Consider the following 23,368-nt stretch of genomic DNA (forward strand, 5'->3'; position numbering starts at 1 on the left):
AGTACAAATTAAGACACGAAGTAACAAACGGTGACAAAACAGCAGTGAAAGGGAATTGGGGAGAAAGAAGAGGTATTGCAGTGATACAATTATGCAGTTACTGAGTGAAGATGTGCATAATTAGTGGTTTTACTGGAGGGAGGATAACAACCTAATTGACCAGGTTTTAGAGTGCATTCCTTGGGTGGGGACCTACATGGGGACAGCCAATGGAGAGGCAAGCAGATGTAGTATTAAGACCAGCATAGTCATGCAATAAGAAGCTATGCTTAAACTGGATGTAGTAGTTATAGAGGAGATGGTAAGAGTGTGTTGTAGTCAGAATAATGGACAATGATGATTTTTAATTATAATGATTTTTATGGACTGTAAGTAGGCAATAGGGTGCAAGGAAGCAGGAGGGAGTGAGTGGTCTTTGCAGGAAGAGATGGGCTGCTAAGGGTCTGGAAATGGAAACTGAGTTTTTGTGAACCAAATGTACATTATTTTACCTGTTCTTTACTCTGCTTTATCACCCACCCCCAAATATAATGGGGAGAGAAATAAGAATATTACAACTAGAATTGTGACATAAGAGTGTTTGGGGGGGGTTTTGGTTGGGGGAGAGGGGTTGGTAGTTTTGTGCTTAGAATGGTATGATACAGTAGTGCTTAAGCTTTTGGTCCCATAGGCCAGATGAGTGGCTTGGAGCTGGTCCATGCTCACCAGGATTAGGCTTTGGGGCCTGATTTTGCATCTCTTCCACCACTGTGTCCTGGGATTGGGCCTTGGGAGCCTAGCACTACCTCTTTCCACCTCTCCAGCCAGGGTTGGGCCTTGGAAGCCTGGCACCATCCCTTCCTGCCTCTGTGTGCCAGGATTGAATCTCAGGGGCCTGGCACTGCACCCTCCTAGGTCTTTGCACTGGATTGGGCCCTGGGGCCTGACACTACTCCTGCCTGGCCCTGTGAGCTGGGATTGGATGCCTGATTGAGTGCTCAGGGCCCAGGGCTCCCCACAGGTCTGGAAGTCTGATAGCAGAATTTCTAGACCCATGGAGAACCCTGTGAGCTGGATTTGACCCATGGGTGGGGTGTTGAGCACCCCTGGTCTTGTACCACTTGACACTTCTCTTTGCTAAACCAGGGAAAATTAATTCTACAGAAAAGTTAATGTTGAGATGAAACTGGAGCTTAAGTCTGTGCTATGCGAAGTTTCTTACACTGACCTCTCTCCTCTGTCACAGGTATGGAGAGTGCAATCACATTGTGGCAGTTCCTTTTGCAATTGTTGCTGGACCAGAAACATGAGCACCTGATCTGTTGGACATCCAATGATGGCGAATTCAAGCTACTCAAGGCAGAGGAAGTGGCTAAGCTGTGGGGGCTCAGAAAAAACAAAACAAATATGAATTATGACAAACTGAGCCGAGCTCTCAGATACTATTATGACAAGGTAACGTTTGTTATTCTAAAACAGACTAAGAAAATAGAAGCAATAGACTAATTAAGAAATGCCAATATTTTATCTTCATATAGTACCTTTCATTCTTAAAGATCTCTGCACTGTAAACACAGGGCACCACTGAAAGCAGCCACCTTTGTGGCATAACGACAGCTAAGCGGCATACAGTAAAACTCTACACAACACTTCAGTGGACTGTGGGTGGAAGGGAATTTTGGCCAAGGATTACTTTTACTGATGCTTGGATGTGCTTATTTACATGACCACATAAGACCTTTTGTAACTTTTGATGACAATAAAATAACTATTTGTAATGGAGAGTGACTGTTTGGTTATTACAGCATATTTAAGACCTCAAATGAAGAACTATAGTAGAGAACAGGAATGCTGTAATTGTAATAGTTACAATAGTGACCTCACTGCCAGGCTGTCCACTCACAATAGAAAAAGTGAACAAAAGAAGCCAGTTAAATTCCCAATCTTGAGATCTTCAAAGCATTCAGCAGGATCCAACATAAGTGAGACAATATTTGGCCAGTATTTTGGTAACTGCAACCAATCGTTCCTATGAAATATATCTACTGCCTTAGTAGTTTAGGAAATGTCACTGATATTCTGGAGTAAACGATAAGTCTTTAAGGGTGCAACTCACTGGCCATTGTATTCAATGAGAACGTGTCAGTTGAATGGACTTGATATGAGGCTCCAATTCTTTTTGGTATGTCGTGTAGTGAATGTTAATCTCTGAATCATTTTTAGAAATCCTGTTGCTTTCCAATATTACTCCACAGGAATTTCTCTGTAACTGATCACTTGTTAATGCTCACTTATACTTAAGTATGTATTGATACTTGTGAAGAAATGTATCTTGCTTTAAATAATGGTGTAGATTACACATTGATGCACTTTGTCACAATGTGGAAGGGTATGTTGTTGTGCACCTTTCTGAAATATTAATAGGTGCATAGAACAAATATAACCTGTAGCAAGAAAAGCAGTTGACAGGATGATATCAGGGCAGGGGTGCACATGATCATCTAAAAGCAGGTGTTGTTCTCCCCTAGCCCCTTCACAGGGACATTTCAGGCCGCAGAGTGACAAACTTACTCCCAGTCCTGGGGTTATCTTGAATAGTAATTACAGAGTATAACTTCAGTGCACAGTCCCTCCTAAAGTCAGATGTTTGTATGGCTTCTAGTAAGAGTTCTCTGTCTCTGCCCCTATTTCATTCTGAGCAGAGTCAGAGCCATTCTGGGAGAATTAACCATGTCCAGTAAGTAAGTAGAAATGACATTGCATTTTTATGCAGGTCACAAATTCTTACTAATAAGGTGGATTAACAGGAAAGCCCTGTGTCCATACACAGAACCTCAGGACTTCCACCGTGTGTCTGTAGCTTTACTGTATGCTTTTCACTGTAGATGCTTTTCCTCTTATTCCACCATTATAAATGAATTGTGCTGTTCTTCACAATTATACAATGCCAAACAAGTCCAAACTGTGACATTTGACCTCATGTCCTCATTCACATTCATGTAACAACTTGCATCATTTGCAAGTGTTGGATGTGGCCTGGAGATTTACTGGGTGTGACTGTAGCATCTACTTACGTATGACTTAAATTTTGATGAGTGTCTCTGGGCTGCAAATTAGTTTCTAGTTTATCAAGCAGAAAATCCAGATGACGTTGTATAAATTAGTGCCATTCTGAATCACGATGTCTTAGGTGGTAAGCTTCACACAGAAAAAATAAGCATAGGGTTGGTGCAGTGCTGTTAACTTACTCTACTGGGCTGAAATATCTATTTGATACCATCCTATGAAGGTGTTTTCAACCATGTGGTGTTGAACTGAAACCCTAAATAGCAACATCTTAGATATTGTTTTTTGTAGATATTTAGAATATTCCTAATCAGATAGGCACAATATTGGCCTGATTTTCAGAAGTTTTGAGCACTCACCAATCTAGGTTAAGTCAGTTGGAGCTAAGAGTGCTTAGCAGCTGTAAAAATCAGACCAGCATTGGGAAAGTCATCAGGTCCTCATCATAGGTAAATCATACCATAGGAGGAGTTTCTGTGGCCTTTCAAGCTGGCATCCAGTTTAATCATCTACTTTCTGCAGTTAGATGTGGCAATGGCAGGATGGAATATACAGAGAAAAAGAGAACAATGTTTAATATAGAATTTGTTTCAGTAGACTGGGGACAGCAGACAGGAGATTGCTTGAGGGAAAATTCTCCCAGATAGGGTGAAATACAAGAAAGGTAATTAAAGAACACCACACTGACAACATTACATTTTATAGTAAAGTTCCCCTATCTGGATATTAGATTACCATATTCAAGGAGTCTTCACACTGTTTTTTCCAGCTCCATTTGGATTATTGAGACTGTTTCAGGTTTATTATTCTTTATATGACTAAAAATACAGGCTTTTAAATTAATGCACTAATGCTAAGTATTCTTACAGTTTTTAGGCTGTTTTAGATAAGTAAACTAAATGAGATGAGATTATACCCCGTACATTCAGCTTAGTTTTGACAGGTGCGCTTATCAAACAAGGCAGGGTAAACCAGATTTATTTGTTGCTAAACTGGGCACAACTATAGTTGTCATTCATTATTTGTAATACACTTACCTCCAAGAGGTCCTCTTGTACTGGGTGCTATCCAACTAGTTTTAACAAAGCAACTAAAATATGTTTGCTGCATCTGAAGTCCTATTTGTTTCTGTTTATTAAGCAGAGTTTGATAGACTGGGTTTGCTACATAAACAAGACATCTGAAGGAATTATTGTTCTAGCACAGTATTGATACACGTTTGGTGCTGTAGTTTACTAACAACTTATTATAGTAATATTTATGGCTGTATATCAGCAATAAGTCTGCAGGCTTGCTTCAGGTTTCTCCCTTAAAACCTTTCAAAAGTGGCTAGGGATGGCAAGCACAAAAGGACTATTAGTTAATAGTGAAGCTGATATTCTGGTTGCTCAGCATGGTCATTTCCCCCTCACTAAGCAGTAAGAGGTTTCTGCTCCACATGAGGACCTCCTTGTCATTATCCAATTCCAACCTTTTTGCTTACAAACTGGGCTGGGATCTGTGCAGAAAGAGAGCCTGCTGGGGAATGCACCCTGCTAATGTGGCCCCTGCACTATATAGGAGATTCCAAACTGAAGAATAAAGCCATTGGTTTAATGCCAAATTTATGTTGTGTGAAAATAAAAGATAAATTATTTGACCTGAGATCTTTCTGAATTCTTTTTTTCTTCTTTAATCCTTGATACTGCTCCATGATGTGCATTTCTTCTTCTTTTGCCTCCATTCCTGGTATGTGAAGCAGTTACCATTTTAAGTCAGTCCATTTTCCCTTTCTTCCTTGCTGCTTGCTCTCTTCTAACATTTTAATTCAGAAATTCTGGGGGGAGTTTCTGAATCTCTTGTCAGTCTCCCCAAAGATGCCAGTGTTGTGAACCTGCCTTCCCCACATGTCATCAGCCCAGGCCAAACCCAGGACCAAAACCATGCTGTGTAAATTAAAGGACTAACTCAATTAACTGGCAGCAGTAGAAGAATGTTACTTTCTATATGGACCTGTGAGAGGCTAGCAGGAGATATGTAACACACTGCGTTACACTAATCATAGAATCATAGAAGTCGGGTCGGAAGGGACCTTGTAGATCTTCAAGTCCGACCCCCCGCCTGGGCGGGAGAAAAACTGGACTCAAATGAGTCCAGCCAGGTAGGCATCAAGCCTCTTCTTAAAGACCCCCAGGGCAGGAGCCAGCACCACTTCCCTAGGAAGTTGGTTCCAGCTCCTAGCCACCCTAACTGTGAAGTAGGTCTTGCGGATGTCTAATCTAAATCTACTCTCCAATAACTTGTGTCCATTATTCCTTGTTATGTCAGGGGGTGCTAGGGGAAACAGTGTCTCCCCTAAACCCTTCTGGTCCCGCTAGTGAGTTTATAGACAGTCACCAGGTCCCCCCTCAGCCTTCTCTTGTGAGGGCTGAACAGTTTTAGGTCCCACAGTCTTTCATTGTTGGGTCTGCCCTGTTGTCCCCGGATCATGCGGGTGGCCCTCCTCTGGACCCTTTCAATGTTGTCCACATCCCTCCTGAAGTGGGGCGCACAGAACTGGACTAATACAAAAGCAGTGGGGAAAGGTAGATTGCTGGAAGGTTGCAGACGAGGCAGGGTACTGCTGCAGGCTTTGTAGAATAGTAATACTAGGTTAAACCATTCTGGTTTTTCAGGGCAAATCAATAATGAAGAGCAAACTTCAGTGGTCAGGGGCTGGCAAAGCAGGAAATACCTCCCTGGCTTTAGAATCATAGACATTAAGTGTTGGAAGGGACCTTGAAAGATTGAGTCCAACCGCCCTGCTCTGGGCAGGAATACTGCTGAGATCTCGGGAAGGTGTCTGTCCAACCTTCTCTTGAGGACTTCACCACCTCCTTGGGAAGTCTATTCCAGATTCTGGTCACCATTACCATGAAGAAGTCCTTCCTTACATACAACCTGAAACCATTCTCTAACAGCCTATGACCATTGCTCCTTGTCCTCTCCTGTGGCATCCTAGTGAACAGTTTTTCTCCTGGCTCCTGATATTCACCTCTTACCTACTTATAGATGGCCACCAAGTCCCCCCTCAGTCTTCTCTTCCCCAGCCTAAACAGTCCCAGATCCCTTAGTCTTTCTTCATAAGGTTTGTCATCTAGGCCCTTAATCATTCTTGTGGCCACGGCTTTTACTCTACTGTTGTCAGGTCAAGGGAGATGTAGATTCTGGAATTTAGCAAGACTAGGAAGGGTTCATTAGAGACTGTGCTGGATGTGCCTTCAGTGGGATGCAAGGAATGGAAGCTTTGCCTGACTTGAGTGACTGACAGATGGTATAGATTTTAGGATAGAACTGAAGGAGAAGACCACATGGCAGTGATGGTAAACAATACAGTCAATTAGCCTGGAAGTGAAACAGAGGAGAGAAGTGGGATATGAGAGAGAAAATCAAAGATAGTCAAGCATGGGGTTTTTAAGATGGGAGAAACTAAAGCATGAATTAGAAAAGAGTGGGAAGTTAAGAAGGCAACTGGTGGGTTAAGAAAGGCACAAAGGAGAAGAAATGGGATACATATGGGTTCCCTGGAGCAAGTAAAAAGGTGAGAAGGGCACAGATGAGCTGCAGCTGTGATGGGAGAAAAGAGTTGGAGGAAACAGGAAGATAACATAATGGTACATTTACACTGGCATAAAATTGGATGAAGAGCTTGTAAATCACTGTGATTCTTTTAGGTCAGTGGCTCTCAACTGTTTTAGATAAAGGCACCCTGAGGAACATGCAAGCTCTTACTTTTTACTCCTTTTTTGACTACAGAAAAACAATAGAGCAAAGAACTCAGAAAGGCCACAACAGGTCTGAATGTTTTTGACACTGTGGCTTCCTATTTGAAAATTCTGGGTTTATCTTGTGAATCATGTTTGTACATCTAATAGTGGTAACAATGTATGCCACCCTGCAGCACCCTTGAAAGGATCTCAGTGCACTCCAGGGTATCATAGCACCCTGGTTGAGAATAGCTGGATTAGATATTCCAGGAGCAGTAGGACATAGAGAAGCAAGAGTTTGTAACCCTTATCTTTTGTTTTATACATACATTTTAAGCTCTTTGGAGGACAGACTGTTTTTTTGTGTTTGTACAGCACAAATGTGGTTCTGCTCCACCGTTGGAATTCATAGAGGCTACTGTAAAGCACACAAGAACATTAAATAAAATCAGGATAATCTCCTTCAAAGCAGTGTTGCGGTGGTGATGTTGCCTGTTGTAGTGATAACTCTTTCAAAGCTAAAATTCTTTTCCAGAATTGCATTGCCTCTTATTTATGACACTGACAATCATTACTATATATTCTCAGACAGGACAGGGGTGCTATGGATACATCTACACGTTGCCATATGATGATGTTGCTACAGCACTGTGCTTTAATACTTCCTTTTGGAAGTAACTGCCTGTACTCCGCTGTGTGTGCAGCACATGGCTAGATTTTGCCGCTACATTGCTATAGTGGCATGCTAAAATGGGGGGAGCTTACCGCTACAGCGATGTAGCTGCCAATCACTTGTAGACCCACATGAGCGCTACTTCACCATAGCATGTACAGTGACATGGTGCATTCCTACATCACCAAGGACGACTTGTAGATGCACCCTATAATACTTTTTGCCACTGGTATTTGGAAAAACAGCCAAAGATACAATGGGGAAGTACCTTGTTACTTCAGTTGCATCTCTCTTTCTCTGCTACTACCATTAAGAAAGGAAACTGATGGAATCAGTACCTTACAAAACTGTGCATGTTCCAGCTATTTCAGCTGGTGGACACTCAGTGAAGAATCTTCATTTTGAATGTTGGTGGTTTGGATTGCCATACAAGGTGACTTGCAAGCTGGAGACAATAACAGCAGTATTACAAACACCCGCAGATTCCATTCTCACAAGTATCCATGACCACAACCATTATCTTAATTTGTTCATGCAAGATTTCTTGACAGTGAAGGTTGAATGAGGTCAGTGTTATGTATTCACTCCTTGTCTAAGTCTAGGCAAGTAAAAATCTTGCACATCATCAGCTCATTCCAAAGATACAATCAGAACGAATTCTGCCTACAGTATGATAAAGACACTAACAAAAGTATGGTTATTTACTGGCATGTAGATACGTTCTGCTGACACATGCTCAACATATTCTTGATCAGAAAACTGCAGGCAGTCACTATGTAATTTACAGTGGCATTTTTCTCCATCCTGAAAAATGGATGGTTCCAGTAATACATCTCTGACTTGAAACCTTAATTGATAAGTAATTACTGCTACAATGTTCCCTCATTCATTCATCTGTTGGAATAAAAGAACAAACAAAAACAAGGTGAAAATCCAGACATCAGCTGACCAACATTCATATCAAAATTGGATTGTCCTTTTGTTCTTTGAAAAATTTCTGCTATGTATAGGGAAAAATCCAGATACAGTTGGATACGTATTCCCTATCCATCTCTACAAGCCTTTCAGCTGCAGTGATATGGGTGGGTCTGCACAGGAAAAAGCAAGCCATGTGACAATATAGTTAAGGAACAACCACATTTTAAGCATTCCCTATCATGGTGGCAATTCTAGTATAGATCTGGGTAATAATAGTGGTCATAGACACAAGTAATAATAGTAAGCTCGTAGGACTTTACAAAGGTGGGTAAACAGTATAATTCCTGTACTGCAAGTTAAGAAAAGGGAGCACAAAGTTTAAGTCATTTGATGAAAGTTGCTCAAGAAGCCAGCTGAAGAACTGAGATTAGAACTCTGGTTTCCCAATTCCCAGTCTATGCACCAAATACTACAGAGATTGCTGTCTCCTGGTAAGAACTGCAGGCAATTTTTAAACTGATAAAGTGGAGGCCCTGATGCTTTCAGTGAACTAGTTTTCTCCTCCACCATCTGCAACAATATAGTAGTCATCCCTATCCGCTACTGCCCCTTTTGTAGCATTAATGTACCATTCTAGACAGGCCAGTAGACATAAATAAAAGCAAGATTACTTGCTATGGTAGTTTATCATCATTTAAACAGTAAGTTTGAACATGTAAATGTGCATGTGTGTTTTTTGACAGTATGGTGAACAGTTAACTTGCTCTGCAAGAATTGTCATAAGCTATCAGATATTGGGAGAAAATTTTGTAGCCAACATTTGGAGCTAAGTCTACTGATGTTTGGTCTCATTTGTTCTGATATGGGATATGACCAGTGCAGGGGTGGATCTTGGGGCGGGGTCATGGGGGAGGTGAGGAGGGAGGGAGGAAAGGGCAGTACTGGAGTTGCACCTCCTTTGATTCTTACTCCACCCAAAAGCAACAGGCTTGGCAATGGCAGCAGCATTTCTATTCAAGCAGCAGTGAAGGAGACAGTTGGCTTTGTGGCTCATTATACTCCACTGGATTCCTTCTAAACTCCTCATTCCACAGGTGTTAATGAACATTTCTTCTTTTTTAATAGTCTTAATGTTCCACTTAAGGTATTCTTTCTTCTGCAATTCTGTTGTCTCTTCCCTGCTCCTGGTTATGTAGCTCTTATGTCACAGCCCTACAGACTGTTTTTAACTAGTGAAAAACATTAACTCAGGCGTGGAGATAACTTTTCAGTGAAGTATTGAATGCACTATCAAGATGCTCAAGAAGGCTGGATTTCAGTTTATGAATCTGAAAAAGAGGTATCCATTTAATTCTAATGACTACAGGACTAATGAACCAATTTCTTTTAATTATACAGCGCTTTTAATTATTTTTGTCTAGTTGGTTGTGGGTTTTTTATATACTTATAACACAGCAAATTTATATTTGCTTTTGCTCCAACTTAAACTGAATTAATAGAATCCTAGACCATTAGCCTATCACTAAAGCTTCTAGCTTCTTTTTAACCTGGTAAAGGTATTTATTGTGTTATATGGGATGATGTACCACATCTGCACCCCCCTTTTCAAAATCCTAGATCCATCCATGGACCCATGAAAACAAACCTGGAAGTGAAGGAAAATAAAGCTTTTTATTGAAGCTAATCTGTCCCTTTCTGAATATAATATCGACAGCAGTGTTTCATAAATTACTAATTAAATTGCATTCTTATTTTTGCTCATGCTTTGATGATGGCTTCTTATGCTCAGTATTTAAGAGCAGCATCCAAAACACTTGAGGCATATCTGAACTGAATCTTTTAAGCTTCACCCATCATTAATTAGGTCTTTGCTGCAGGCTCATACTGTGCTGAGAGTCCTTGTTAAAACACAAATACATTTAATAATAGTGAAGGAAGCATCAAATCACCAGCCAGTTAGATTGCTTGTTATAGAGGAATTCCTTTTTTCCAAGCTTACTCCATGTAAAAGAGCCTCTCAAATGTGTTTAATCTTTTCCTCCTTGGAGTCAAATGTTCTAAGCACAACATCACTTGCCAGTGCTGGATGCAACAAACCCTCAGGCACCAGAAGTGAATTTTTTTTTCAAATTAAAATATTGAACAAAAACACTATCTCTGTTATGTGAATAGCCTTGAGTTTTATGTTTGATCATTTTAAAATGAGTGTGTGGTTTATAAATGAGTCAGGGAGGAGTAAAACTGAGTCCATCTGATGTTTCATCTACATCAGAGCAGAAAAAAATATAGGCCAAGTTCTAAAATGAAGCCAGAGGAATTAAAACAAACACATACTTTGATTCCACTTGCTAAATATGTCTTGAGGTTTTAGAAATATATTCATAGTCTTTGTGTGATCATTTTCATCGTTGCATAGATATATGTACAACTCAGGATGAAGGAAGGATAGTGAAAGGGCTGGACTGAGAGACTCAAGAGACCTGGATTGCGTTCTCAGCTCAATCATAAATTCCTTCTGTGAATGTGAGCAAGCTACTTTCTGTCTCTCTCAGTTCCCCCATGTATAAAACAAAGATAACAGCACTTCCTTCCTTCTCATGTGTTTTGATAAATCCATTCATGTCTTGCAGGATCTCAAATAGTACATTGATGGGATCTGTATAAGAACACAGATGTATAGATAGGAATTGAGACTTCTTAACCCCCCCACCTCCTCTACACACACACACACACCAAGCAGATCAAATAGTCCATATAAGAAAGCAGGGGTCTCAGACTGATGCCTGACTGAAGAAGAAATTAGGTTTGCAGGAATAACGCAGCTGCTCACGCAAGCCTTACTAAGAACAGAACAAATATTTGCAAGGAGAATGTTACCTATGAGGAGAAGCCCTGCACCAGAGAGGAGTACGCCTCAGAAAGGCATTCAGGGATAGAAACCTTAGTCACCAGCCTCATTGTGAAACTCTTTGAAACAAGAATCACTACCAAACTATCTGGAAACATGGGCTGCCTGTACAAGTGCTAGTTCATGTTCCAGTTAACATGTGTCAGAGCAAACTAGGTTAACTGAGTCTGCTCCGGATTCTAATTAGAACGCTTCAGCATGGCCTCACCGCCACGAGTATAAGCCCATGGATTGAAAAATGGCCATGGGGGTGCTGTGTCTAAACCTCATTGAATGAGGTTTAGGTAGAGCATCCTGTGGCCATTTTTAAACCAGCAGGGTCTTAACGCACATGACAGTGAAGCATTTTAATTAAGAGCAGCTCCCTGGGAACCAGGGGTGACGTGTAGGGGATACATGCAGGTGCACGTGCACTCCCAGAGCATGGCGGTGTACTGTCTACAAAAAGGCACCACCGACACTGTTGGTGGCACCTGTGGGCAGTCGCTGCTCACCACTCCGCCGCCGATACTGCCCGCAGCATCTGAGGGTGGTCCGTGATCCCCACTGGATGTCGCCACCAGCATCTGCAGGAGCTCCCCTGCTTACCGCTGCCGTGCTCCCGCAGCTGCGGGGGGCATGCATCATTCATGCAGGGAACCACTCTAAAACGGTCCCCCCGCCTCTCCCCTAAGCACATGTATTGGCAGCCCTCTTCTACTGTACCTGGCATGGATATCAAATGCTGTCTTCCTTTTCATGAGCTCATACTATGTAGCATCTGTCCCCATAATGCACACTTGTGCATTATGAGATGTAGGGCTTGAACCAAATGCCACTGAAGTATGTGGCCATATTCTCAGTGACTTCAGAGGGCACTAGATTGAGTTATAAAGACACTTTTATTAGGCCAAAAGTGCATAAAATAAGTGCTAATAGTAACAGCACTTTACACAGTGGGATTTTATTATTGCTGTTGGAGTTTGTTTGCTTCCCTAGACACACTTCATGCACTGCTGAGGCATGTGCACAGCCTCAGAATTCCCAGGTTTGTGACATCCCACCCTGTGCAAACAGCAGTTTGTCATCAATTAGTTCATGCCTGCTGAGGGATGTGTTATCATAATCAAGTATGGGCAAGATTCTTGAGGCTGGAGCCCCTTACGCTGCTACAAAATGTTCTGGGCGAAGGAGAGAGGTTTCATGCTCCTAAATGAGTGTGGAGTTGGGGAGCGGTTTTATAATTGGCAAATGTTGCAAAGGAAATGCTTAAACCTAAAGGATAATGGCTTTAGAATTTGAGAGGGTAAGTTGGAGTGTTTCCTTCCTTTGCTCTAGAAGCTTTTCTAAAGAGGAAGGGATTTCAACCCAAAAGGTGATTGGAATGCTTTTTTCTCACTGACAAGGAAAGGTTGCTAGGCAGCCTCAGAAGAAGATGAAGGAGCCTACTGTTCACTTACGTTGTAGAGACAATTGACTTAGGCCCTCAAGTGTGAGGAGGAAGAACATCATCCATGGTTAAATATAGGGGGCTGGGATTGAGCCTAAAGGGGTGGGGTCAGGGACATGTTAAATTTGCTACAGTCTTATTTACTTTGAGTATGGAGCAATGTTAGTCTACTCATGTGAATCATAAGTGTCATTACACTTTGTGTATTCAAAACATTAATTTTTTAGCATCTGCTTTTTGTATTCACAGAACATCATCAAGAAAGTGATTGGACAAAAGTTTGTGTACAAGTTTGTCTCGTTTCCTGAAATCTTAAAAATGGATCCACACGCCATAGAAATCAGCAGAGAGAGCCTTTTGCTGCAGGACAGCGACTGTAAGATACCTTCTGAGAGCCGAGAACAGCACAAGCAGAGCTTGTCTGTGCTAAAAAGCACAAGCCGTAATGAATATATCCATTCTGGCTTGTACTCGTCTTTCACCATCAACTCTCTGCAGAATCAGCCAGACACTTTCAAGCCAATCAAAACAGAAAAACTGGAAGAGAAGTCAGAAGGAAACACACCAGTGGAAGAAGTCAGGACTGTTATAAGATTTGTGACGAATAAAACAGACAAACAAGTGATGAGGCCCATTGTGTCGCTGCCATCTACTTCTGAAGCAGCAGCTGCCTCTGCTTTTCTTGCTTCTTCAGTGTCAGCTAAAATATCTTCTTTAATGCTGCCAAATGCAGCTAGCATTTCGTCTACTTCGCCATCCTCATCACGGTCCCCATCTCTGTCTCCTAACTCACCCCTCCCTTCAGAACACAGGAGCTTCTTCCTTGAGTCCAGTTGCCATGACTCAGATTCTCTTGAGCCTCTGAACCTCTCTTCAGGTTCCAAGACAAAATCTCCATCTCTTCCCCCAAAGGCTAAGAAACCCAAAGGCTTGGAAATCTCCGCCCCTCCCATGGTTCTTTCCAGCACCGACATTGGTTCCATTGCCCTCAACAGTCCAGCACTTCCTTCAGGATCCCTGACTCCAGCTTTCTTCACTGCACAGGTAAGATTTACTATATGAAACAGTGCCCTCTTTGGGCAAATAGTTACCAATGTGGGGACCAAATGAAAGCTCAGTACTGTATATGCCCATAACTCTCATAGTGAGGAAAAAAGTATATAAGGAAGAGGGGGAAAAAAACCTGTAACAAACGTCTATGTAAAAGGTGGAAGGTAGAGTCCTTGTTTACTCCCAGAGCTTCGATAGCAGCGTGGAGAAAAGCAATTGTCATTCATGGGGTGCTTTGGAAGATAATGAGAAGTTCATTTGGGGCAGCTGTTACCATGAATTAGCATGAAAACCAGTTTCAAAGTACAGGAAACCTTTGTTATTTGTGGGCTTGGCATTCACGGTTTCAAATATTCGTGAATGCTGAACCCACATTTTAAATACACTTCATACACTTCCAGGAGCTCCTCGGGAGCTCTGCACTTGCTGCCACCAGGCTCCCGCCGCTGTGCTCCCTCTGCGTCTGGAGCTGTGCCCCCCCCAGCTGCTGGGGGCACTGTGTTCATGAAAGTAGTGCCTTGTTTGCGGTTTTCACTATTCGCGGAGATTATGAGAACATATCCCCCGCGAATGGTGAGGGTTGCCTGTATGTAGAACAAGGAGGGAAAGACCAAGTAACAAGAGAAGAAGTTACTGGGTTAAAATATGTACATATACATCTTGAGATGCTTGGTTGAGTTTAACACCAAATGCTGTACCCATTCATAAACTGTGACATTCTCATTAGCTTTCAAAGCAGATCAAAATGATTGGTCTATAAGAAATGTCTCCTAAGTTAATTTTAATTTAAAAAAGCTTTACAGGTTCATAACACTCATTTCTGCATGGATGTAATATATAACCATTTTGTTTTTGTTCCCTATAAAATGGATGTTTATTAATTACATCATTGTGTGTGTCAGCATTGAACTAGTTTTTTTTAAAGATAGAGTTAACTAACAACAAAGGCTGTTAAACAACAGTCACCTGGAAGCAGATGATTTAATGCTTCACCCTACATAATTTATGTCTGACTTCACCATACCAATTTAGACAGGGCATCTACTGTAAAAATGTCCAAGATTGGAGAATACAGGATTAAATTTTAGACAGAAACCATTAGGTGAAATGTATTGAATAAACTCAAAGACGTAAGATCATAGATGTTAGGGCATCTAACTCACAAAAGCTAGGAAATCTGGGGTTCACATTCAAGTTTTATCAGGAATTCACCATAGTGATGCCTTTCTTGTTGGTAGAGCTCTACAGTATGTAGCACAAGGGGATGATTTGAGGCCCCAAATAAAGATCAGTTTGCTGGTCTCTGCCATTTGTGCACATTATAAAGCTTTCAAATTGTTAAATACTTTTGGCAGGTAGAACTGGACGGTGGCAAGACAAAATTTGAGGTACATTGACAAGCTTGCATAGTGTCTTACTGGTAATAATCATGGTAAATATTTTACTTGCTGTGGACAAAGCTTAGAAATAATTCATACCAGGCCCCAGAATTAAAGAAGCTGAAAGCAAAAGTTTATTGGAAGCCTTCTGGAATCTAGTGCCACCCCAAAGCCAGTACAGTTTCAATTAATAGATTTCATAGACCATTTGTTTCCTTATTGATTCATTTGTTTATTCACCATTTCTTTGGGCTCTTTATTCCCTCATTATTTAGAGTAGTGTGTAGTATGAAAATTTTAGAGGGAAAATCAGAAGGACCTGATTTTTTTTAGTTGATTACAGGCCTGCTCTTGAAGGATGCTTACCAAATCCACCAGTGTTAAACCATTGGTTTATCCGTGCCTTAGCAAATAATTTTTAAGTGTATCCTATCTCAGAAGGAACTGATTGATTATATCAACGTGTCATGTAGCGTTTTAGGCCAAGTACCCTGAAGACATCTGGTAGCATAGCTGGAGCACCACAGCTCCCTCCTAGGTATGAACGATTTGGTTTAAAAAGCATCCTGTGTCTCTTAAAACAGGCCTGTTCAACTTCTAGCAGCGAGGGCTCCACCAACAGGGACCACACACAGTGGGGGCCACACCAGCATAGGCCACAGGTCCTTGCTGTACCATCCTCCACTCTCAGCTGTGGGCTCCCTCTGTATCGTGCACTCTAGCCCTATCCCTTGGGGCAGGGCAGAAAGCAGAAGGCAGAGGAAGGAGTGGGGGAGCCTGGAAACCCACATCAGAGTGATAGGGGGAACTGCAGCAGGTGGGAGCCCAGGAGCCACGTGTTAACCCCCTGCCTTAAAAGCTTAACTTAATGAACCTTATAATAACATAGAGAAAATACAGGCACCATGTTTGAGTAACAGTCAGGTTATGACACCAAGTAATTAAAAGAAGACTTGCAGGGAATTGTAGGTCTTACATATCATCCTACATGTGATTTATAATATTCTGATATAAGCCATCAAAAATATATTCACTCTTGTTTTCCAAATGTTCAAAACTTGAATTTGAATGATTCAGAGAGAGCTTAACAAATGCAGCCCCTCTCTCTGAGAAAGTCATTCCAAATAGCTTCCAATTTACGTTCTGATCATGTGAGCAGAAGGCTTGGCCAAATAGCTATAAAGGACTTTTGTAACCAGTTGGGTTCAACTCAATTTCAAAATGGCAAAAACAACCTGAAGATGACAGGAATTTTTACTACCAAGGGTGAAAAAATTGTTGCGTGTTTTGTTTTGTTTTGGTGAACTTGAAAACAGGCTTATTTCAACAATACCATGGAGTATTTTGCTTGCTTGGAGCTCAGTGCTTGTTCACACGCTAATTAATTATTTTTTGGTTCTAGTGGCACTGCTGTCCTTCTCTGACCAAATGAAATAAACTTATGTGAAACTTTTCTTTAGACGTTTGTTTCAGAGTTTGCAACGGTTTCTAATGCACTGATGCCTTGGCTATGAAATGAGCGTAGGTGCAACTGCATCCCCCTTCACGTGTCATCAGCTGGATTTAGGCCTTTAGCCTCACAGTACAAAATTTCTACCACAGGAGGTAAAGGAGTAACTTCTGTTTGGAAGCAAAAGTAGGCTTTGTCCTCTAGAATCACGCAAGACACACTGTGCTAGCAAGGATGATACTTACTCTGGCTTCTTTGAGAAAGCAGATCCACGTGCCAAGAAGAGCTCTTTTTGTATATTGAACAATATTAATTTGAGTATTTTTAAAGCAGTGCTCCTACAACTCTAACCTTGCTCCATCTAGATTATTGTGGTTAATGATGGATTTTAGATAGTTGAGTCACACTGATTTAAAATATAGTAATTTATGTAGAGCTCCAGAGGGCAGCATGTGGGGTGATATATGGGTTTTCCCATGTAACTTAAGAATATTTCCAACTGCTTTGTTGGTTATACTTTCAGCTCCTTTGATGGTTCTGATACTGTCTTCTAGCTTCATTGACTTGAAGCTTGGAGTGCAGTGTGTACTTTTTGCATTAAATGATAACTAAGATAGAGGCTTACTGTGGCTCGCCTCAGCTAAGCATGTAAATTACTAGTATGTGGACTTTAGTACAGTTGTCAGGAATTGACTCAGCCAGGTTACAGTTCAGTTTCAGAGCTCATCTCTCTTTAAACATTTACTTTTCTTTGAGGAGACTTTTCAGAAAAACAGGGCTTTCCTGCCTTTTTGAGAGGTCTCTGTGCCCAATTCTAATAAAACCCTCTCCACTTTGTTCTCTGGTTCTTCCTAGATAACATATGGTCAGTTCTGGATCTGGATCAAAAAGGTTGATGAAAGAAATAGTAAATTGTGAACTTCTGGTCCTCAGGTCTCACTGACACTTCCTAATTCTTTGTCCCAGTTGAGACTGCTGTTGTTATTACTTGAGCACAATAACTTGAGAGCCATCTTAGCAGAAGTTAGCAGGGCAACTCTGCATCCTGGGCAGTCATGGTGCATAGGCAGTAGGCCTGTGCAAATAGGTAAGTATTTGATGCAGATTTGACTGATTCAGAGGACAGTGATTCCATTCGGAGATTCGGCAATTCAGATCAGCCAGGGAAAGGCAGGCACATCCAGGTGGCTGCAGGTTCTCCCGCTGCTCCTCTGGCTATTCCTGCCTCTCCCCAGGTGGGGGGAGTCACAGGAGAAGCGCTCATGGCTGCCCTGCCTGGCCGCAGCCTAGTCCCAGCACTAAAAAACAAACAAACAAACAAAAAAACACACACTCACCTGCTGCAGCAGCAGCAAATGGGGCCTCTGGGTGCCTGTGGCAGAGCCCCACTGTGCAGCAGTGGGCAGCGGGGATCGCCGCTGCCTGGCACCTGTGCAGCAGCTACCCCATGGCATGGGTACAGTGTGGCTCGGCAAGGCGCTGTACAGTGTCTGGGAGCTGGGGCTGCTGGGGCTGAGCACTGCCAGGCTCTGGCTGACACGTGGAGCTGCCCCAGCTCCCAGGCAAATTGAACCAGGAGCTGGGGAATCAAGCCGGGGGCTGGGGAAGTGTTTAGGTCCCTGAACATTCCCCCAGTTCTTGGTTTGATTCCCCAGCTGTCCGATCGCTTCCCCCAGCTCTTTCCAGGGGGGCCCCCAGATGATGCAGGATGACAGCAGGCTGCTGCTGCTAGCTGGTGATGGTGGTGGCTCTGGGTTATTTCCCCAGCCAGCAGTAGCAGTCTGCTGAAACCCCATGCGCAGATCCAGGGGCTGTGCCCCACCCAGAAAGAGATGGGGGAATGATTAGAGAGCTGGAGAAACTGGGAGCTCCAGCTGAGATGGAGAGCCGCTCCAGCTCCCAGACAGCATGTGGCACCCTGAGGAGCTGCGGGTGCCAGGCAGGGGGGGAAGGGCAAGCCCCACTACCTCCCACTACATCCTGGGGCTCTGCCACTAGCACCCAGAGGCCCCAGTCGTTGCTCCTGCAGCCACTGAGTGCAGGGCTTTTTTTTTCCTTTTTTATAAGTGCTGGAGGCTGGGTCAGGCAGGGGATGGGGCTGGGCAGCACAGTCATAGGGACTTCTCCCGCAGCTTCTCCAGCTGCCTCTGCCTCTGCCTCGGTGGGGGAAGCCACAAGATCTCTGTCCTGCCACCGCTTGCCCAGCCAGTGTGGGAGGTGAGGGATGCAGGTGCGGCAGTGCTGGGAGTGGGGAAGCTATTTTGAATGCTGGGAGTGGGGTAGCTATGCCCTGCTGTCACTTGCCCCCTTCCACGTGGAGTGAGCCACGCCTGCTCATGCCTGCATCCTACCCCTCCCCCCCAGCTGGGCAAGCAGCAGCAGGGCAGAGCCCACGCCCCCAGTGCTGCCATGCCCACATCCCATGCCCCCCGCCCACCTCCCCGAGCAACACGCCCCCTGCCCCATCTTGGCAGCTTGTCCTAGCCCCAATCCCTCCCTCCCCGCAAGCCCAACAGATTTACCAGCTGGAGTCAGCTGTTAGCTGCCTGTTTAGTCTATGGCCGAATCTCCGAATTGGACGAATCTTTTTCTGAAGCTTTTCTGAATCAATTGGGAGCTTTTACTTGGTCTCTCAATTTGATTTGGATTCATAGATTCAGTCTCTGAATCAGGCTGAATCTCCTCTGAATCAAATCAGCTACCGAAGCTTTGCACAGCCCTATTAGGCAGTGCCGTTAGTGGCAATGTGGTCAGCCATCACTGCAGCCTCCCCTCATGCACACAATGCAGCTCTTGTGGTTAATTGCCCTGCACACTCCCCCTGACACAAAATTATGCAACTGCATTATATACTCTTTTACGTTTCCTTCCCTGTATTCAAATCCCACTGCTACTTCGTCTGTGTGACTCCCAAAACCTCACCTATGCTTTATTCATGACGTTACAAAAGGATTTAGGCCTTCATTACTTCACAACACATACTTCTACTTCCTAACTAGTCCTTCTGAGATTCATATCAGCTGTCCCCACACAGCTATGAATACCATCTGGTTCATCGTTCTCCAAAGTACAGGTTTTCCAGTGCATCAAACCCAAGTGTTACCAACTTTCAAAGCCCTTTTCCAACTTTAAGTCTCCATATATATCTCCTTTTTTAGGCATCCTCCTTTCTCTGCCTGTGATGCCACCTTAAAGAATCCCTATTTGCTTACTTTTCCCACAAATATCTGTGCACCTTCCTCCATCCTGATCTTTAGACATATTCTGAAAGACCCATAATTTCTCCTTCAGATTTCTTCACTAGCCCCACTGGTGTTGATTCCTGCAAGCAGTCAGCTACTTAATAGCAATGACTCTTTTTTTTTTTTTTTTTAAGAATGACCTTTACAATCACTGGGAAGAGGTGGTCACTGTGTGACCTTATTTCAATCTTTCCTTATTCCCTTCTGCTGTTTTACTAAACTAACCTTTTGTGTCTTGGTCTGAATTAGATTGCAGGCATGTCAGGGCAGGACTGTGTCTTCCTGTGTGTTTGTACAGTGCTCTGAATAATGGCCCTTGGATCCTGACTATACCTTTTAGGCACTACTGCAATACAAAAAATATATCCATAAGTGTTTTAAAATACGCATGACTTGTGATATCCCTCTGGAGCATTACACTGGGCCATTATCCACAGTATTTGAGCAGTATAATCTATGTGAAGAAAGAGTCAATAGATTAAATAAATTCAAGCAAGACTTTTTAAGGAGACAAGGTGTAAACAGTCAGCTTACAGTGAACAGGAGCTCAGCCACATCTTTGTGAGACAACGTATTGAGTAAACCCTTTGTGAGATATGTTAATTCCCTAACAAATCAAGAGATTCTTTTCTTTCCCCTCAAGTCTGTAAGTATGAACTGGAAAACAAGTGCTGCAGTACTTCAATATTAAGTCATATGCTTGGATCCCTTAAAGCCAGCAGGACACAAGTGCTTTACTAAATACAAGTGATTTGCTAACTGGGGCCTAGAATTTGAGAGAGATTAATTCCAGTGTGCACTCAAAACTTGTCCTGTCAATCATTTTCTTGTCTGGAAATACAGAATATGGTAAGCATGATTTTGGAATTTTTTTTTTAAACACTGGGATATCTCTGATTTTAACTGAAACCACCTGATTTTAACTGCAACCAACTGGTACTTTAAAACTGCTACAAGAAACTTACCATGAATAATGAGATTGGAAATGGTAATTTTTGGGCATAGAAAATCCATAAATTCTTAGCTCTCTGGATTTAGATTCTTTCTACAGTACAGAATTAGCTGCATTCATAAAATCATAATCAGAGAAAATTAGGGCTCATAGGGACCTCCAGATGTCATCTAGTCCAACCCTGCTTGAGAAAAGATCATCCTTATCTAAACTATCTCATCCAAACCGTAACGTAAACTCTAGATAAGACTACCATCAACCCCGACTCAACACATCCTAACCTAACCTAACCACTGCCACTGGTAAAGCAGAGGAATGATGGCAGCGAAGGTCCTGCTTCTGTGAAATGCTCATAGAAAATTAGGATCGGAAGGGACCTCAGGAGGTCATTGAGATCAACTCCATACTCAAAGCAGGACCAGCCCCAACTAGATCATTCCAGCCAAAGCTTTGTCTAGCCAGGTCAAAAACCTTCAAGAATAGAGATCCCACCACCTCTCTGGGTAACCTGTTCCAGTGCTTTATTTGTGAGAATGTTTTTTCTAATATGTAACCTCAACTTACTTTGCTGCAACTTGAAACCATTACTCTTTGTTCTATCATGTGCTGCCACTGAGACAGTCTAGCTTCATCCTCTTTGTAACTACCCTTCAGGTAGCTGAAGGCTGCTATTAAATCCCCCCTCAGTCTTCTCTTTTCTAGATTAAAAAACCCCAGTTCCCTTAGCCTGTCCTCATAAATCATGCCCCCAGCCTCCTAGCCATTGTTGTTGCCCTCCACTGGATTCTCTCCATCTTGTCCACATCCTTTCTACAGTGGGGGGCCCAAAACTGAACACAGGACTCCAGTGGGGCCTTATCAGTGCCAAATAGAGGGAAATAATCACTTCCCTTGATCTGCTGGCAACTAATGCAGCCCAGTATGCTGTTAGCTTTCTTCACAACAAGGCCATGCTATTGGTTCATATTCAGCTTACTGCCACTGTAAGCCCAGGTCCTTTTCTGCTGAGCTGCTGCTTAGCCAGTTGGTCCCCAGCCTGTACCAGTGCATGGGATTGCTCCGTCCTAAGTAGAGGACTTTGCATTTGTCCTTATTGAACTTCATGAGATTTGTTTTGGTTCAATGTTGTCATTATATGCTCAAGAGATCCTGGGTAGAGGGCCATGCCTCCTGCAACAGAGGAAGGTAAAACTACCCAGAATCTGTACCAATCTGACCATGGGGTAAAATTCCTTCCAGATCCTAAATATGGTGATCAGTCTGATTCTGAGCAGAGGGGCAAGACCCTCTGGCTTTGGTCCCAGCAGAAGCATTGCCATACCCCAGTCAAAGTCCCAACCTTGGCTGTAGCCAACATCCAATGCCTCTGAGAAAGTCTTAAAAACATCCTGAAACATGTAGCAGAAAGGGGGGTGAGGAGAGGAGAAAAACAACAGCAAAGCCCAGATGCATGGGAAATACCCATAGTAGAATATAGGCATAACTACATGTAAATCATCCCCAGCCAGTGGCTGTCCAGCCTGTTCTTGAACACTTCCAGTGATAGAGTCCACAACTTTCCAAGGCAGTCTATTCCACTGCCTCACTATTCTAACAGTGAAGAGGTTTTTCTGACTATCCAATCTAAACTTACTTTGTTGCATATTCAAGCCATTGATCTTCATCCTTCTCTCTGCAGCAAGAGAGAAAACATCATTTCCCTCTTCTTCATGGTATTTGAAGACTGCCATCATGTCCCCTCATAAGTACTCTTCCATAAGCTGAACAAGACTAGCTCCTTCAGATTCTCCTCATATGACTTGCTTTCCAACCCTTTTATAATCTTTGTCGCCTGCCTCTAGACCCTAACTTCTCCCTTAAAATATGAAGCCCAGAACAGTGCACACTACTCCGATTGAAGCCTAACCAGTGCTGAGTAGAGAGGCACTATCACCTTCTATGTTTTGCAGCTAATGCTTCTATTGATGCAGCCCAAAACTGCATTTGCCTTTTGTGTGGCTGTGTCACACTGCAGACTGATATTGAGTGTCTGATCTACCAAGGCCACCAAGTCCTTTCCTATAGTACTGCCATCCAGCCAAGTGTCACCCATTTTATATTTGTGTTTTGATTAAACCTCTGATTTGATTGTATTTGATTATTGTAGCACCTTGCATTTGTCTGCATTTAACTTCATCCTGATAGCTCTAGCCCAACTTTCTAATCTATCAAGATCCTTCTGAATTGTACTCGCATCCTCCAACAGTTTGCAGTCCTTCCAATTTTCATGTCATCTGCAAACTTGCTCAAAAAGCTTTTTATGCTAGCATCCAAATTGTTAATAAACACACTGAATGGCACCAGGCCCAGGACAGACCCCTGAGGGACTCCACTCAAAACTTCCTGCCAGTTTGACATGGACCTATTTATAATTACCCTTTGTTTCTAGCTACCGAACCAGTTGTGTCCACCTTGTGGTAGTTCTCTCATTTATTTATGAGGAGGTCATGCAGAACCTTGTCAAAAGCCTTTCTGAAGTCCAGATACACTGTATTCATGGCCTTCCCTTCATCCATCTAAGTAGTTAATTTCTCAAAGAGAGAGATCAAGTTAGCTTG

At 42.8% G+C, this 23,368-nt stretch overlaps 1 protein-coding gene across 1 annotated transcript in view; it reads left to right on the forward strand.

Annotated features, from left to right (window-relative positions):
* The window catches only part of ELK3 (ELK3, ETS transcription factor), a 46,259-nt gene that overhangs the window by 16,891 nt on the left and 6,000 nt on the right, over positions 1 to 23,368 (forward strand). The window contains exons 2-3 of the mRNA XM_019545078.1: positions 1,226 to 1,434; positions 12,948 to 13,742. Coding sequence (XP_019400623.1) covers positions 1,228 to 1,434; positions 12,948 to 13,742 — 1,002 coding nt within the window. The 5' untranslated portion in view covers positions 1,226 to 1,227. The remainder of the gene's footprint in view (positions 1 to 1,225; positions 1,435 to 12,947; positions 13,743 to 23,368) is intronic.

Source organism: Crocodylus porosus, unplaced genomic scaffold (assembly GCF_001723895.1).
Source record: "Crocodylus porosus isolate Cpor-Errol unplaced genomic scaffold, CroPor_comp1, whole genome shotgun sequence".
Lineage (NCBI taxonomy): Eukaryota > Metazoa > Chordata > Crocodylia > Crocodylidae > Crocodylus > Crocodylus porosus.